Raw genomic sequence first — 18,382 nt, forward strand, 5'->3', positions numbered from 1 at the left:
GGGAACTTGAAATTCGTTTACTGACTTGTTGTTGAACGCGCTTAAACTCCTTGGTTGTCGTTCCGGCTGGCACAAACTGCAAAGGATCCTCGATCCGCACTGGCGTTGAGTGAGTGGGTGAACCTTCGGCAACCCACTAAAGTTCATGGTTCATGGGTTTTTGTTTGGGTTTCATTTTGGAGCATTTGGAGAAAAGGGTTTACACGCGCATATTTACGGATGCAATTCAAAATGAAAGAGAAAGAAATTTGTTTGATTTAGATTTGAATATTTGTTTTGTCGATTTTTTTTTAATGCAAATAAACGACATGTGTTTTAATACTCTTTTAATTTGTTCAAATTGTGCACAACATGAAATATCATGATGGAATTATTAAAGATCAAAATATTCCCTAGTATAAGGAACACCACCAGACATATATTTATTTACACAATTGCAAGCAAATGTTAATTATAATTGAATGTTATTTTAATAAATAATATATAACGAGCATAAATGGTTTTGTGCCTTTGGTGATTGAAAAACAAAAAACGATAAATAAAATAATTAGATAGACAAGAGACAAACATGCAAAGAAAAAGAATTAATAAAAACCAGGATGAATTAAGAATGAGAAAAATAAAAGACATGCGTGCTGGATTGGTTTAGTAATCTTGTGTTCATATTGATTCACAACTATCGATTAAATATTTAGTAACAAATGTCTTTCTCTTTCTTTGCATTGTTGTTTTCATTTTTCAGTTTTTGTATGGCAAATAATAAAATTTGGAAACTCCCTAAGAAGGCACAAAATCATTAGCAATCAGCTATGCGACATTTAGTTAAATACGTTTATATTTATTTGATTAATGCACAATTACAATTTATAAAGCATTTCATATTTGTTGTTGTCTTTAATTTAGCATTAGTTTGTTTTTAATATATTTAGTGGCGATTCAGCTGCATTTTGGTTACAAAATTATTGCAGATTCTATTTGTAAACAAAGTTTGTCAACTAGCGCATTTAATTGTTTGTTTTGAGAAAGCAAGTAGAAAATGTAGCATATAGTTTAGAGTGTGAGAATGTCTAATGGTTTTTAATAGTAATATATATTATATATATCTATAGATGGCTGCTTGGAATGTTGTGCTGCTCTTGATCTTTGTCTGGGTTTGGATAAAAAATTGTTCCTATTAGGATTTAGGATAATTAGATATCGGTTATAGTGTACTCAAATTGTCACTAATTTCCCTGGATTTCCTTGAGGTTAACAACTTTTTGTGTTTGCTGTTGTGTCGTATGCTTATCTTCAAATGTTATGATCTCTACCTTTGTTATTTTCTTGGGATCTGGTGTGCCCGTCTCCAAAACCTCGACCTTCTGGTAAACATTCGGTGAGTTCAACCAGCGACTGCGATCGCCGCCCTTGCGCAGATCACCCTTCTTCCAAATTCTGTAAAATACAATGCAACATATTAATAACAATTCCATTCAGGCTGATTCTCCTTTTGCTCTTACCCTTGTCTGAAGAGCTCCTCCTCCTCAAGCAGATAACCCAACGAAGACACAGCCGGTGGGAGCTCAACGTCGTTCTTCGGCTTTGGCGGATCCGATTTGATTAATGGATGGCGATAGATGTAGCCTGTACGGTAGCCAGCATTGTCCAGCATACGCATCAATGCCTCAAACTCGGCGCCACCCACACGCCACTTGGGTGGGCTGCCAATCTTGGGCGGAGCAGCTTCCTCTTTGCTGGCAGCAGCGGCGGCATCCTCATCGGTCGTGACAGCAGCAAACTTCTTCTCCAAATCCTCTGGTGGGCGACGCGATTGATCGTAGATCAGTTTGCGCGATTCCTCGGGAATGAGCACCAGATTATCAATGCCAACTGGCAGCAGTTTCAGCTGCGTCTCGCATGCCTGCACAATATGACAGGCAGCATAGAAAGCCTCCTCGATGGTCTCCCCACAGCATAGAGCACCGTGATTGGCCAGCAACATGACCTTTGAGTTTGGTCCCAAGCTGCGGACCAGACGATTGCGCTCTTCCTCGTCAAACAGACCGGTATAGGCGTGTGTGCTAATCTCACCCAGAACACAGGCATCCTTGGTAAGGGCCAGCAGACCCGACTTCAGCGAGGAGATCGCTACGACGGGACTGCAGCCAATGTAGATGGCGCAACGGATGTCGGGACGTGCGGCATGCACCACCGAGTGCAACACAAAGTCTGTAATTTTGAAACAAATCAAAGTTAAGAGATCCTTTTATATAATTTCAGTACATATATAACTTACGGCTTTTGTTCACGCCAAAGTTGGTTGTACCCTGCTCAACAATCTGGCCCTGCATATCGACTTTATTAAGTGCCGACGCGGTGATCTCGTGATACAGCAGTCCATAGGGATTGACCAAAAAGTACTCCTGATCGACCTTAAGACGTGCTGTGATCTGTGCTCCCAGACCCTGCGTCCAGCCATACAGATCGAGCAGACGGAAAGTGGCAGCCAATTTGCATCTGAGTATCTTCTCACCCTTGGCATAACCCATCGACTCCACGCCACGAATATCATTGATAGGTACCATGCAACTGCTGCTTTTGAAGACATTGCCCACTCGGGTTACTGGCACCCCAACAATATCAGACAATTGCTGCAATATGCCACTGGCCCCAGCCCCACCATCGCGTGCCGAATCCACAATGCGCTCCAGCTCCTCACGAAATAGTTTCGAACCCATAATGGCCTCAACACGTTTGCGTCGCTCCATTTCACGCATATCCTTTAGTAGAGTAACGAAAGTAAGTTTTATTTTTGTATAATTTATGAGAACTCTTGTTTCACTCTTACCTGTTCAATGTCAGCGGGGCGTGCTTTACTGTTCTCATCATCGTCTCCCGCGGTGGGATCTATGCCGTTCTGTGGCGGTTGCTCTACTTCAGTCATATTTTGCTTTGTTTATATTTTTGTAAAAATGCTAAAAATAAAAATGAACAAAATTATACGATTAGTTCACGTACAAAAGCAATATATTTAATATTATCGGGTTGGAATACGAATTTTTGCTTACGAGAAGTTCAGCTGAAAATTCTCAACTGACCTTAAAAACTGCAAACCAACATTTTCGGTCTCGGTTTCCCTAACCAGCTAACAAAAAGGGGGTTGCATGTCGAAAGGAGAGTGAAGCGCCTGCATAAAACTGCAGGGAGAGGCGCACTTGAACCACCCATCCAGCCAGTGCTGCTTTTATTTGCCGACACAGAGAGCAAGAGAGATAAATTGAGCAAGCCAGAGAGCGGCAGAGGCCAGAGAGCAAGCCACAAAATATACGCAGCGCAAGAGCGAAAGGGTCAGATACATATGTATATACGTGTATGACGTTTGCGTGCACTGTGAATGGCAAAAGCAACAACAAAAAGCACAACAGCTAAAATTCTGGAGAGTCGGTCAAACTCTTTCCACGTCGCTTTCCTTATATGATTTTATTTAATTTACAACCCCAACAAGTCTAATTTTGGACAAAAAAAAAAAAATTTGAATAATTCGACAGTTGGAGAGGAAAATCGTTGGAAAAATATTTTTATTTTTTGGGGTGTGGAGCACGCAGTAGAGCGAGCTAGCTTTGCTGCCACTGTCGTCGCTACCCACGGAAGTGTGAACATAAAACGTGCGGCTCGCCAACATAGAAATGGAAAAACTATTTTAAGATAATTTTTCTTTTATTTTGATATAAATGTGTATTTGACTTTTTACGAAATTAAATTGACGCTAGAAAACAAAATGAAGAAAGTGGCAGCAAAAATAAATACACACACACACACACAAATAGAAAATGCTATGCCGCATATCAAGCGTAAAGAGCAACGCTAAAGACGAACGATTGCAGCGACAGCAACAACAACAACTGTGCTGCTTCGCCACTTAAAACAAATAAACAACTAAAAACAAAAAAAATGCGTAGCTCGTTTAATTTTAGGCGTGGTGGTTGGTTTGAATGGTATTAACCTTCAATTTCGCTTTCGCTGCGTCTTGTTTATTTACGTGAGTGCAGTATGCAGATAGTTCATATACATATGCACGAACCTAGATTTCCTTTTGCAAAGCAAATGCGTTTATTTAGATTTCTTAATTTTGCAAGTTGCATTATATCCCATATATTTACTCCACCCACGTATAGAAACTTACACTTGCCGGCATGTGAATACACATTTGCATATTGTCTTACCGACTAATTAAAATAAAGATAATGACAATTTAAAGAGGAAGCCCCAATAAAGACAGCAATAAGCAAAATAGCAGTTGTTTTACAGCAAAAAAAAAAGAAAGTGTGTGCATATCAACGCAGCGGCAACTTTGTACTCAGCTTATTGCATTCTAAAGGCAACAGAAGGGAGAAAGAGCAAGAACCTTTGAATATTGTTTTTGTTCGTTTGACAATTGACCAGCAAACAAATGCATGTATGCATATTAAAAGTGCATTTCAACGGTTGTGTTTTTGTTTGGTTGATGGTTCTTTTGCTGCTGTCCGCTAATTATGACGTGAGTGCTGCTTATGGCTGACTGAGCGCGTGCCGTACAATTTGAGTGACAGCTCACAGCAAATGTTAAAACAGAGAGCAAGAACAAGAGAGGGAGACAACTACAACTATACCACCACTACAACAACGTTGCCAGGTAATTGAACTTTTTACTGTATGTGCTCACCGAGTGTGTTGAGTGCGTGGGCGATGCGACGAGAAGTTTGGTTGAAATCAAACAGAATAATTTCGAAAATAAACGGTTTTCAAGTGCCTCGGTATGTGTGGGCAGAAAGCAACATACTATACAATAAACTTAACGAGCCATCACTAGCGCGTAGGTGTTGCGTGTCTGCCAGTGTTGCCCTACAAATCATAGTAAGTGTAGGATCACGTTCTAAATGTTGAATGTATGGGTGTAAATGCGTGAGCTTGGTAAAGAAGAAGCTAAGGAGGCGCAACCAAAGCGCATATCTTACTTCTAGTTAATCGATAAATCTGAGCTGTATAATTTTATGGCAACACTGGTTACCCTAGATGGTTAATTGTGCCAACAAATTATACGTGTAAGCTCCACGCAATTATTTGCTTATTGCACTGTGCAGTGCATTGAACTTTGGCAATGTCTGGCGGTCTTGCTGCATATCTAATCGGATTTCATTAGCCCGAAAAAAAAACAAGCGAAAATGACAACACAACATACACACATCAAATTAACTTATCATGTGATGTGATGTGACGTAATGCAATAGCATTGGAGCTTGCGGTTAAATATAAATAAAGCGTTGACAATTGTCGCTGCTGCATGCCACACACAAATCGCAAGGGAAGCTCCAAGTGGATATGTTTGTAGTTGACCTTTTTGCACGGAAGACAACAATTAAATATAGGCGAGACTGTCTATTATCAGTGCTGCTGACATTATCCAATTACATCACACTTTGCTTGAAAGGCACGCCTATGTGTTGGTCACAAAATTTGAACACTGAGGCATTTTAGCCATAACCTTATGATAACGTTTTTAAGGCCAATGCATTCACCACATTTGTACATACATATAGTTTTGTTTCTGTAATCAAATTATGTCTCTCTCTACATCTCTGCATAAAATGTTTTGTTAATTATCGCTCACAACACTTGAAGGCAACCAATTAACCCCAGTGCAGACACCCTCTATTTAATTTTCACACATACGCCAGCGTTAATTAAATTTCTCAAGTATTCAATTATCATGACTGAAGAAATCTTACGTAATATCACACGACATCCGGAGGAGAGTGCACAAAGAACCTGCAGCAATAAGGTCATCATCGTCATCTTGAACATCATTATCAATGCGCAAATGGTTCTCATTCAGATTTAATCATGCAACAAGTCACTCAGTCAGTGGGACAGCATTCATTGTTGCATAAAGATCGTTCAGTTTACTGGAGCAAATACTACATATACAAACATCTGAACGAACGCTCGACCACCAAAACAAACATGCATTCAAAGTGACGAGGGGAAACACATTGAACACAATGTGCTGACAAATAACAAATAAATGTAAAAAAAAAAAAGGCAACAAATTCCAAATGACGGCGAGTGCAATAAACCATGCAAGCAGAGCAGAGCAGAGTGTAAATAATGATAATTTGTAGCTGTCAGTGACTTTTTTCCACTATGAGTAAATGAACAAATATGATATATCGTACACTCATTCATTTGTCTGTCTGTGCCTTGGATTAAGGCTTATTAAATAGTGAGCAGGCAATACTGAATGAATGAATGAATAGCTAAGGCTAACTTTATTCTTTCTAAAATGTTGCAATACAATTTATGACATTTATTTAACACATTAGCAAATCTTTTTTTTTAATTTAGTGGTATATACAAAAGGTTTCTAAAAAAAAAACTCTTTAATTACACGTCTTTAAAGATTAATATTAAATAATTTTAACAGAGCGGCTAAAGAAATAAATAGAAAGTAGCAAAAACTGAGAAAGTAAGAACAGACAACAAAGAACATGTAGAATGTTGTTTGAAGACATATGTATGGCTTTAGTCTCACGGCCTCCACAAGCAGTCGTGGCCGAGTGGTTAAGGCGTCTGACTCGAAATCAGATTCCCTCTGGGAGCGTAGGTTCGAATCCTACCGGCTGCGAACCGAAATTTACTTTTTTTAAACTCGACTAATTTATTTAATTATAATTTTTACTTTGGTAAAGATAAAAATGATTTAAAAAAATAAAATTAAAACATTATATGAATATTAAAATCATTATTTCCATAATGCCAATTTACAATAAATTATGAATACATTGGAAGACAGATAAAACTTAAAAAAAAAAATGATATATGCACGTCTTGTTCAATATTGATTTAATAAAAAATGTATTCCATTTTCTCAAAGCAACTGCTTGGTATTGAGTCAGCACGCTGTCAGCTGTTTCCGTGGTGTAGCGGTTATCACATCTGCCTAACACGCAGAAGGCCCCCGGTTCGATCCCGGGCGGAAACAGGTTGAACTTTTTTTATATTAATTTTTGGTATTTCATTAAAATTGAATGAGGCACTCGTTTAAATTCAATAGTGAAATTTATGTTATAAATTGATTGCTATAGAAAATTGAATTTAGCAACATACAAAGATAGTGATTGTTATAGTTTATGGAACTGAAACACCTTTTTATACTTATTATTTAATTTTTTTTACAAAATTAACAATAATACAAAATTAATATGAATGCTAATTACGGCAGCTTTTTTAATTTTAAATATGGTGGGCGTAATTGTAAAATTAAATTGTATGGTGGACCTTTTTATATAGTTATAGGAAGCTCATAGAAATTGTACTTCGTAAGCAACTCGAAGCATCAGTGGATACAAAACTGTTTCGCTTTTAGCAGCACAAGGCACAACTGTTTCCGTGGTGTAGCGGTTATCACATCTGCCTAACACGCAGAAGGCCCCCGGTTCGATCCCGGGCGGAAACAAGTTGAAATTTTTTTTTGGAATTTCTTTAAAATCTAGCAACACTCGTTTGCATTCAAAAGGTTACAAATAAAATGACCAATCAAAACATAAATAATCCAAAGCAACAGTCCGACAGTTGTATATATTCTATTCTGTCTAGCATTAATAACTTTTATTACCATTACAATGTAAAAAAAAAAAATAGTAATAGTTTTTTTTCGTCGTGGTTGACCTATTTGTTTAATTTCCCATATACTTTTCTGTTAATATAGCTTTCCATTAAAAATTGATTGTCATTTTATTACTGCTTCGTTGTCGTGTTTGGAATTTCTGAATAAGGCAATGATGCTATACAGGTGTCTCGTGATTTTTTTTTAACTTATACTCTCTCTGTCCGTTCTGCTACTCGCCTCATATCTTGCTAATTTTGTTTGTTTTGTTAAGCAGCTGCCTGAATAAATTTCCATAGTCGCGTGTAAGTCGCGTGGCTTGAATTACAATGCAAAAATCTCACATAAATCTTCGCCTCAAGAAGTTGGCGCCATTGCATGACGACGAAGATTACCCGATCTCTGCTAAATGAAATGAAATTAAGTGATGAATATGTATGTATGTACATATGTATATGTAATTCACATATGAGATCATAACAAGCAAGCGAAGAAAGATAAGACTAGTAGTTGGCGTGTTGTGTCTGGCAAACTACAAACAATTCTGTTTACACATATTGTTTGTTTCCATGTTTTTAGTTAGTTTGTTTCTTTGGTGCTCGCTCTAAGCCCCAAATGATTTTTCAATGAGCTGTCAAGAGATCTGCCAACTACAAATGTTGACTCACTGGGACAGCAGCCAAAATATATGCAATCTATACTACATATAGAGGGCGGTGGCAGTGTCTAGGTCTGCACACTTTTCATTTTAATTGTTTATGTGTGAATTCCAACATAAATACAATAAAAATAAAGTGTTGAAGTTAAAAAATTAATTCAGAATTCAAATCAAATTTAGTTTGTCTGTAATATCCGCTTTGAAAGTTAACTCACTAAAAATTGTCCGTCAAAAAGGAAATTGAAATAGATCTAAATATAGATTTATCTATTTATATATCATTAAGGTGTTGCTTTATTTTAATGGCATGAAAAAAATTGGTTGAAGTTAAATTTAATCAATTCCAGTTTTAAATATACAAATTATATAAATTTTTCGAAATTATTTGTATATTAATAAGTATGAACATAATGATTCATCGAAATTTCTTTATCTATAATGTGTAGCAGATGTTCACTCATGTCTTCAAAGGCGTTTCCCTCATCGTAATCAATATACACTTCGTATTTGATATAGATATGTCTGTTCTTGATCAAAATGACAAGTTGTATCAAATCTTTACTTTTCAATAATTCAATTTTCAGTTGTGAATATTGTAGTTTGTTCTTATCTTTCATTTTTTTTCTCATTTTATTATTTAACTATAATTTTTTGTTTAAGCTAATTATCCAGACATGCTTCCTGCTAAAGTACTTTGAAAGCGGAAGTCAGCCAAGAGCAATGGGACTTTTTGTCTATACAAAAACCCATTAAAGTTCCATTTAGCCGGTATCTAATTACAGTTGTTAAGGACATGTGCAAGTGTGTATACTTTATCTGGAATTTAGTAACACGCTTGCCGGTTCTGGCCATTGATCATCTGAGCCTCAAAGTAACAGTAAACACGCATCGAGCGCAAAACTTCCCATTGACACATCGTGTGGTTGTGTTGCCAGGCAGGAGCTGAAGTTCAACGACACGGGCCAAGCCCACGGAGACAAGTGAATGGTTGGTTTGTTGGGTGGGTGGGCAAACACAAGCAACCCCCAAGCCCAATATCAATTCTCTTTTGCCAACCCAACACCCCACGCAATGAAGCGCGCTTCCTTGTGGCAGGGGCATAAATACCTGCCCACCCAAATGCCGCCTCCTACATTTATGGAGCCTTCTCCGTATTTGCCTTTGCCGGCATTTAGCTTGCTCTGCGGCTGTCATTATGAAATTTGTTGCCGGCGCCAGCCGCCGAATCATAGAATTGTGGCGCCAGTTTTTTCTGTGACTGGCAGGGAAGTTTCTCCTAGCACGCGAATCGTAAAAATATCCTTAGAGTGGGATGGAGGAGACGGGGAGGGTGGGTGTGTTTTGACTTAATGACAGGAAGTGACGTCATCGTCGCTCTGCTCTCGGGGGTGAAATTTTTATTTGCCGGTTTAAGAGCGACATCGAGCGACGCTCGGGGTTCTAGGCCAGGCGTTGTAATGACGAATGATGTCATACTCGACAACTACTGAATATGATTGCCAAGAGGTCGTTGACAGGGTCACAGGCTGCGACACTAGTGAGGGTTTAAAAAAAAACAAATCCAATGTTAAGGACACAGTTGAAAAATATTATAATCAACTGTAGTTGGACTTGTAACTGCTTTTACGCATTAAATTCAACCATGCAGTACAATTTATAAATAAAAGCTGGACATACCAAACGGCACCTTATGTGTTTAATTGCCAAAAGACTGTAAAGCTCAAAAACTGTTTTTATGGCCAACAAGAAGAAAAGCCACAACAGAGCTGTCTATGTGATAATAAAATCCAAAAGAGCCAAAAGCAAAGAGTAAGAGTTTGTCCAGTAGTTCATTGACCCATTTATTTATGTTTGGTTCCTATGGAGTGGAGCCACAAAGCGAGCCAAATTTCGGAGAGTAATGAATAACATTATTATGGTCCCGCTTTGCTTTTTCATCAACGTTTAAAGACCCTATTTCCACGACAATTCGCCGCTAATTGTTTGATTTTGATCAAGAATATAAATGCACTTGTCAACAATTTGGTTAAGATGGTTACATTTCTTCGTTTTATAAATAAATCAACAATCTTATGTCTTAAGTGGCCGCAATTTAAATCGAGACAACATTACGAAATACGAGAATATTCTCTTTACGACACAAAAAAGTCGTTGAGAACAAAGGTCAAGCTTAATTGAATTAGAGGTGAAGTTATTCCAGCGATTTCCATACGAAAGTACATCAGTCGTGTGTATCTTATATATGAGTGTTTTTTAAAGAGAACTTAAGTCATTAATGAAAGTGAAATGATGGTACTACAAACAATAGTAAGAAGACGACAACCGGAATCTGTCTTATTTGCATTAATTATAAATGTTTGTAAATATTTATATAAGCATTTGCAAAACCACCTATCATAAATAACAATAATAATATCAACACTGGCGAAAACTTGTTTTCGCTGAGTGACATCATTTGTCGAATGTCTAACTTGGCTGATTATGTTTTATGAGGAGTGTGTGTGGAGAGAAGAGAGTAGTAGAAGGAAAATCAAGTCATCATTTTCAGTTCCAGCGCCAAACAAATTACAGATGACACATATCACTTAATTTTGGCAAACAAAACTTAATTATAGCAATTATGGCGTAAGTCCGCAGCGCAGCCTAACCAAACATGAATACAGAGTGAGAACCAGAGAGAGAGAGAAAATAAAACAGAGAGAGCAACTTAAGGTGTGGTTGCTCTCGCTATCTCTCTCAACATGTGACGCAAGAGAACTGTCAACAAAAACGATAAGTCGGTCAGCTGGCAGAACGAAATAGAAGCGAGCAAGAGAGACACGAATCGTGTGTGCAAAAGAGAATAAATTGAATATTGGGAGAACGTGCGGCATTAACACATCGCCATTTATTCACTATCATTGCACATTTTGAAAGACAAACATTTACACAGAGTGAGAGAGCAAGAGATAAAACAAGTCAAGTTCTGTTTGCTTCTTGACATGTTTGTTTACCATCCACTTGCCTCCTACCTTCCACTCTACTGACTTATCGTTATCGATTCATGAGTGGTCTACTGCTACGTTAAAAAACTCACCTTAAAAATGAAATTGTTTCACGTTTAATACTCTTTTTTATCTTGTGAATTTTCTAGTCTGCAAATAGAAAGAGAAAACAGAACATAAGTAAAAGAGAAAATCGAATTGTATGCAGATCAGCATATTAACGACCTCCGTGTCCGCAAAAATGCAACAGTTACAAACACAAATATACACACACTTGTTATTCTACATTTTCCGACTTAAAAAATCTATGCAAAAAAATAAAACTGAGGAAATTATTGATGCCGCCCCCCACAACAGTGTTGTTGCTTGGCTGCTGCTGCGTCGTCGGCATCGGCGTTGAATGATGTCATGAAAATATTTTTAGTTAGCGCGCGTTCAAATATTTTCGTATTACTGCTCGTTTTATGTGTACTCTGTACACTACACATAATGGGCAGCGAGAGGGCGCGCTGGCTAAACACAAATAATTGGAATACTCGACGATTTTGAAGCTCTCTTTAGCAGGTGATTTTTAAATAAATTCATATGTAATTTCATATTACACTTTCTACAACATTTACATATTAATTACAAAATATGATGAGCTGCTAATGCATGACTACACTTGCCTTAGTCAATTAAAACGCCAACCACTCAACTTACCAAAATACCAACGAATTTTTCGATAGCATGATCAATGTGACCACACTTCCCAAAAAACAAATTGCAAATGAAATTCCTCATGCCAACATTAAATTGCGAATTTTATATAATAATGCGTGCAATGATGCCTACCTGCAATGCTTTGCTAGCTACTGGTGTTAATTTGCTATTTAATTTCGAGAGACTCTCAGCAAAATTATGTTTGCGGTCAAACATGCAATCCATTACTCACACACATGCACTTTTGTACACTTGTGTGTATGTATATAGATAATTCACAAAGCAACGTCAAAAAGTCTCGCCCCGACGACGAGATGAATGACGAGGAGGAGTTGTGTTGGTCGGTTTGTTTGGCTTTACTTTTGGTTTTTAGTTATGACTTTTAGAGGCTTGGGCTTGCCAATACGTAGAAGGAAGATATAAAAGTTGTTATGTAATCGTATCGAGGCAAGTCGAGTCGAGTCGCGGCTTTCGTGTGCCTCACATTTTTGCATTATGAATTCATTTATGCAGCAACACGTTGTTTGCTTGCCTCTGCCTATTGTTACGTGTCCATGTGTTTGTGTGCTTTTATTATGCCGTTTGTGGCTTCATTGTTGCATTGTTATTGGCAAAGAGCAGCAAGCAAAGCTTTATAATAATCATATTTTTTCATTGACATTTGCGACTTTAAGTGGGTTACAAGCTTACCACACTCTAAGGCTACTAAAATGTTAAAAATACTATGATTTAAACACATGAAATCGCTTTCCCAATTTGACGGCACTGTCAGCTGTTCGTGATTCTGGCTGCGAAATTGCATTTAATGCTACGCTATTCACTTTTAAATAACATTAATTAGAAACAAATTGTTGCAATTTACAGACATTTTTCCCACGCCCACACAAACAAAACCCATGAAACGAAATTAACCTAAAAATCCCATTTAAAATGTGGATCATCAACGAGAGAGAACGGGAACGGGCACAAAAGGAAGATAATAACGGGTCTTCAAGTCGTCGTCGTCGTCATCCCAATGCAATTGGTGCGTTCAAAACGAATGACGAAAAACAAGAACAACAATAACACAGCTGTGTCGTGTTTCTCAGCTTCAGTTATTTTATTGCTGTTGTTGTTGTCGACACAGACATTTTTGTGCTCCTTACTCTCTTTCTATCTCTATAAAACTCTGCTGTTCTCTTGCACTTCACACACAACACATTTGGTATAATTAACAGCATTGTCGTCGTGCCTAAGCTTTTGCAGGCACTGCCTCTGCTGTCTCCGTCTCTGTCTGTCGTCTGTCCCTTTCGCTGACATTGTGGGGAGTTTACTGCTTTTTGCTTTGCTCTTCTCTGGTCTATGGTCTTCCTGATTTTTCTTATAAGATTTATGTTGTGTTGCAGCAGCACAGTTTGCTGATGTTATTGTTGTTGATGTAGCCTGCCTGTCTGATGCAACTGTACATTTGTCTGTTGTCTCTGGAGTTGTGATTGTTGTTGTTTTATTGATGAGCTGCAGTTGTTTAGCCAGCAGCAAGAAGCAAGAAGCAGCAGCAGCACCAACATCTCTTTTTTAATCTTACTTATGCATGAATGTATGAGTGTGTGTGTGTATTTGTACATGTCTCTGTTTGAAGCTTGGCACGTACGCCTCTTTATTTATGCATTTGTCTACCACCACTCTTTCTTGTCTCAATGTGTGTTTGTGTTTGTATTTGTGCCTGGCTGAAGCGGCTTTTCAATTGCCTCGAGGCAAAAGACGAGTTTACTTTTTTCTCTCGTGATGCAGTTCTTTCCCTCCAGTTTATTTTCCACGCTTTGCTATTTAGACAAATTGTGTTCGGTGTTAGAGCAGGCAGCAACAGCGTTGCCAGACCGTGGTATTAACGTCGAATAAGAAGCTGCCATTAATCAAAACGAAAGTCACAATTATATGCACTTAATCTCGAAAAAAAAAAAACGAGAAAAAAATTTTAAATCAATTAATCAACGACTGACAACACGGCAGAACCAAACTGACGTCAGTCAATGGGAAATTAGATAAGCAGCAGCACGCATGAGTAAACAAATTTCAATTAAAATACATTAGCTAGCAGCAACAGCAGCAGCAGCTTCTCCAATAATTCTCTATTCAAATATGTGATGTGTGAGAAAACAACACCCTGAAAGAATTGGAAAGTTAGGGAAATCTCTCTGTTGCAACATCAATCAGTCTCGACTTTACTTCTTATCAAGTGAGTCATGTATTGAGTTATACCCGTTTTTTTGTTTATACAAAAACCTTTGTATTTATATTTGTATTTGTACTTCCGTCACAAGCAAAGACAAACCAACAATAAGAAAAACAACAACACAAAATCAGAACCCAAACTAATTTTTCACATTCAAACATTTGTTGTCATTCGTCGCTTTTTCTAGGCTGCCTCACAATTGTTTACAGTTTTAACTATGCACTTCCTCCCACAACCACACACACACACTCACATTCACGGTTTGCCTTCCGTCTCATTCATGCATTCAACAAATTTTGATTTGTCACTTGAAATAGCAATAGTAGCAGAATATATGACAATGGACTCGTAGTTTCCAATTCGTTTGTTCTCTCCATAGTGCCATTCTCACCCATGGGCGCCAGTGTTTTTTTTTTATGCTTTTGTCGTTGAAGTTTCTCGGTCGGTCAAAACACAAAGCCCCTTTCATCACAAGTGCAGTAGCAACCAAATTTAGCAAATATACAAAAAATTGTGCAAATCAAAGTATGTTTAAAGGGGGAATATATTTCACTGAAACATAAACACAAACACACAGTTAAGTAGTAAAACACAAAAGAGAGTAGACAACTTCGAGATACCTGCAAACTACACCTCGACTGCACAGATTATTTTTTTAATATTGAGAAACAAAATCGAAAAGAAATTATTGTATTTAGTTTAAGAAAAAAATGTGAAATTCAATATTAATATTAATAGCTCTAATTCTCTCATTTTTACTCTACAATTGCACTTAAATATATATCTATTATATAAAATATTTGTGGGAGCTTCAGATGACCAGTTTCAAGTTAGTTAGCATATAGTTTACGTTAAACTTTTTGTAATAATAATTGTTTTGGAATCATTTAAAATTTAGAAATTCCTGTTTTTATTCGATTCTGATTTGTTTGCTGAGACTTAAGAATTTTAAGCTCTTTTGAGTCGTAGCATTTAATTTACTAAATAAAAATACCCCTCAATCCTATGGTTAAGGGGTATAAGAGGCAGAATTAAGATAAATTATAAAACTCATCAAGTTTGCATGTGTGTGTGTGAGAGAGTAGGAAGCGCAAATTCGAATTAGCAACAAAAGGCAGCGAATTTCAATAGAAAATGCGCACAACGATGACGTCATTTTGTTGGAATAATACCTGACTTTTTTCTTTTTATCATGCTATTGAGCCACTCGCTTGCTTGCTTGATTAGTTGTTATGCCAATATGATATGCGCCTAACCACAAAGTTTCACAGTGAAACACGATTGCGCTCTTTATTAGTTCAACAGTAGATTTTCTTATCAGGCTGTAACTTTTTCAATTGCAATTTTCGAAATCTCTCTCTCTTAACTACGCTCTCTTCCTCTCTTACTCTTTTTCAAACTCGGCATGTGCTTGCTAATTGATGGCAATAAAAATATGGCTGCCACAAATAGAAAATGAGGTTAACTACTGCCGAAAGAGCATAAAAGTACACGCACTCACACTCATTCACACACACATTACAAAGGTATTCGTTTCGCATCCAACTAGAGAACAGAGTACTAGGCAAGTTCCGATTAGATTGTGGAAACAGCATAGACAACTGATCAGACATGCCGGGTACATGCCATTTGCAAATCATTTTGTATGGCAACACTGGTCAAATAAAGTTGTTTTTGTTTTATTTGTTTGTATACCGATGAATTCGATAATCGAATTTCGAGTGTAGTTTCCACCACAGACAACATGGCACAACAAAACTCCAAGTAAAACTTAACTGGCACACACATCGATGCTGTCATTTGCAAATAAACAAGTTTCTGATATTTACAAATATGTTTATCACTTTTTGGCTCAGCAACAATAACAACGAAATAACTAGGTTCGACAAATCGAATGCAAATGGCAAAGCTGTAGAACGAGCAAAAACCTAGAAAGAAACTCCGAAAAGTGTGTCACACTCGAGACGCGAAGCTTGTAAGCAGATGCGCCGGTTCAACAACAAAAACAACTGCAAACAATTTATCAGCACAAAAAAAATGCATTAGACACGCGTCGAAAAAAACTACTAATAAAGGCGGCAGTTATAATCAGAAACCTGTATGACAACACGTCGTTTGTTATAATAGAGACGTGAAAAGAAAGCTCAATGTGCATATTGTATGTACAAAAATGTACATCTGAATGTCTACAAGTAACTCGGCTAACAAGCTCTCCCACCCACGAATTGTAAATGCGAGAAAAGAGAGATGTTCTTAATATGACTAGGCAAAGAAAATACACAATTCTGCCCTGTACTGTGACCGAATATAAACGCAAAGCGTAACACAAAAAACACACTCCTCCGGAATGTGCTTGACCAATCCCAAAAACAACAAAAAATTTATTTATTTTCTGGTGTGAGTTAAAAGATGGCGTCACCGGTCAAATGCCAGCCACGCATAACAGTAAAAGCGCGGTGTCTACATAAATGTGTTCTTAAAAAAATACAAAACTAATAATACTGTAAATATACTATGAGGGAAACATTGAAATCAAAATTCTAAGAAGTTTTAGATGGGCTCGTCAGTCGTATTCGTTGTACTCACCGTTTTTAGTTGCTGTTTTTTTGACGTAGTCCTCTCGTTGTTGCTTTTCGCTTTTCGTTATTATTGCGTGCTGCTGCTGCTTGTTGCTGTTGTTGGGACGTCGTTTACACAAACACAGACATATAAATTCGACTAATACATAGGCACTCACACGCGTTCGGTTTTCGGCATACAACTGTATGTAGAAAATATATAAATGGGGAATGAATTTTTATTATAATTTTGTATTCTGCAATGTGTTGGTTGGTTGCTTTGTGTAGCGCACAGAATTTATTTGATTTCAATGTCGCCTGCAATTTCGGCAAGTGGCACACGGGGCACGACTCGCGGACTTGATTCGCTTTCTAATGGCGTTGTTTTTAGTAATATGGCGGGGTCTTTTTTAACGGCACTTGCACAGTTCACTAGCTATTTTTTTATTTTCGTTTTCGATGAAAACAATTTGCACAATTAATCTTTAATTCAAATAAATTTGTGTACTTAATATTTATTTAACATTAAATTCAATTAAAATACATATATGTATTTAAATCAGTAACGCACACGTCTGTCGTTCACTAGCGCACGTTAACAACAGAATAAGATGAGCAAATGAGCGCTATACGCTCCGACTGGAAAGCAATCGCATGAGCTAGTGTTGGTAAACGACAAGTGGGCGTAGCGAGTTATTAACGTCACTGGACGCATACTCAAAATGAGAATATTTTATAGAAACGCACATATACATTTGTCCATATCCGCATGAATAAAATATATACTTATTAATAATATTCAATTGGACAAAATGCACAATAATAATAAATCTTTTAGTATAATGAAGCCAGAGTAACAGCAGCACTTTGAGGTTTTGTGCATGAGTGAGAGCGAGACGACTATACGATTGCCACCGCTCTCTGGAAAATGACCGCAAAGCGGCCTGGAAATCATCATCCTGCAACGCCCAAGTAAAAAAGGGAATATATGGATCTGTGTGTGTGTTTGAATGTTGGTAGCAGCGAATGTGGGGAGCAAAGCAAGCGTGAAAAAACAGCGCCGCTCACGTACAAGTAAAGAGAAGGAAATGCTAAGTCCTGCCTGACGACGCGTTGACCACAAAAAAAATATGCGACACTTTTAAGTATTCTGCGAGGGCAAAAACTATGTCAATTAAGTCAACCGCATACGCATATGTATATCGATTATGTCATATTATTTATTCGAACACAGTCAGTCGTATGTATGTATACACGCACACACAAACGAAATTAACACTTGGCGGCGTCTCCGTCACCGGCATGCCGTGGAAAAAATCGATTGATCTGTTTTAGCTTGTACGTTGAATGCTTTGCAACTCAACTTCATCTCGCACTTATAGTCCACAAACAGTTATTGCTGATTAACAATTGTATTTGAATTATTGAACACCTTTCTTACAGATTTTTAAATGCAAAATACACAGAAATCACAGCGCGACGTACGTGCATTCGCTTCGGCTTCAGCTTCGTATCCAACGTGACCGTATACAATAATACTTTTTTGCTCCGAAAATATACCAAGATAAATTGCTTCCTTAATTGCCAGCAGGTTATACTGCATAAAATATACTGCTATTTTTCATTGTTTTTTTTTCAAACGACTCA

The 18,382-nt window shown here is 37.5% G+C and overlaps 1 protein-coding gene and 3 non-coding genes across 11 annotated transcripts in view; 3 read left to right on the forward strand and 1 right to left on the reverse strand.

Annotated features, from left to right (window-relative positions):
• Positions 1–16,903, reverse strand: part of LOC133841007 (protein hu-li tai shao) — a 28,836-nt gene extending 11,933 nt beyond the window's left edge. For 7 of the 8 annotated variants that reach the window (XM_062273257.1, XM_062273255.1, XM_062273254.1 and 4 more), the window contains exons 1-7: positions 16,764–16,854; positions 11,356–11,413; positions 2,828–2,954; positions 2,276–2,759; positions 1,500–2,208; positions 1,311–1,434; positions 26–136 (exon numbers count right to left, since the gene is read on the reverse strand). In XM_062273257.1, the coding sequence (XP_062129241.1) occupies positions 26–136; positions 1,311–1,434; positions 1,500–2,208; positions 2,276–2,759; positions 2,828–2,923 (1,524 nt within the window). In that variant the 5' untranslated portion in view covers positions 2,924–2,954; positions 11,356–11,413; positions 16,764–16,854. Of the gene's footprint in view, positions 1–25; positions 137–1,310; positions 1,435–1,499; positions 2,209–2,275; positions 2,760–2,827; positions 2,955–11,355; positions 11,414–16,763 lie in introns of all 8 variants that reach the window. The other variant, XM_062273251.1, reaches the window with a different exon arrangement.
• Trnas-cga (transfer RNA serine (anticodon CGA)) lies at positions 6,559–6,640 on the forward strand. The gene has a single exon. It is a non-coding gene; the product is annotated as a tRNA-Ser (tRNA).
• On the forward strand, positions 6,925–6,997 carry Trnav-aac (transfer RNA valine (anticodon AAC)). The gene has a single exon. It is a non-coding gene; the product is annotated as a tRNA-Val (tRNA).
• Positions 7,399–7,471, forward strand: Trnav-aac (transfer RNA valine (anticodon AAC)). The gene has a single exon. It is a non-coding gene; the product is annotated as a tRNA-Val (tRNA).
• Positions 16,904–18,382: the final 1,479 nt, after the last annotated feature.

Source organism: Drosophila sulfurigaster, chromosome 3 (genome assembly GCF_023558435.1).
Source record: "Drosophila sulfurigaster albostrigata strain 15112-1811.04 chromosome 3, ASM2355843v2, whole genome shotgun sequence".
In the NCBI taxonomy this organism is placed as follows: domain Eukaryota; kingdom Metazoa; phylum Arthropoda; class Insecta; order Diptera; family Drosophilidae; genus Drosophila; species Drosophila sulfurigaster.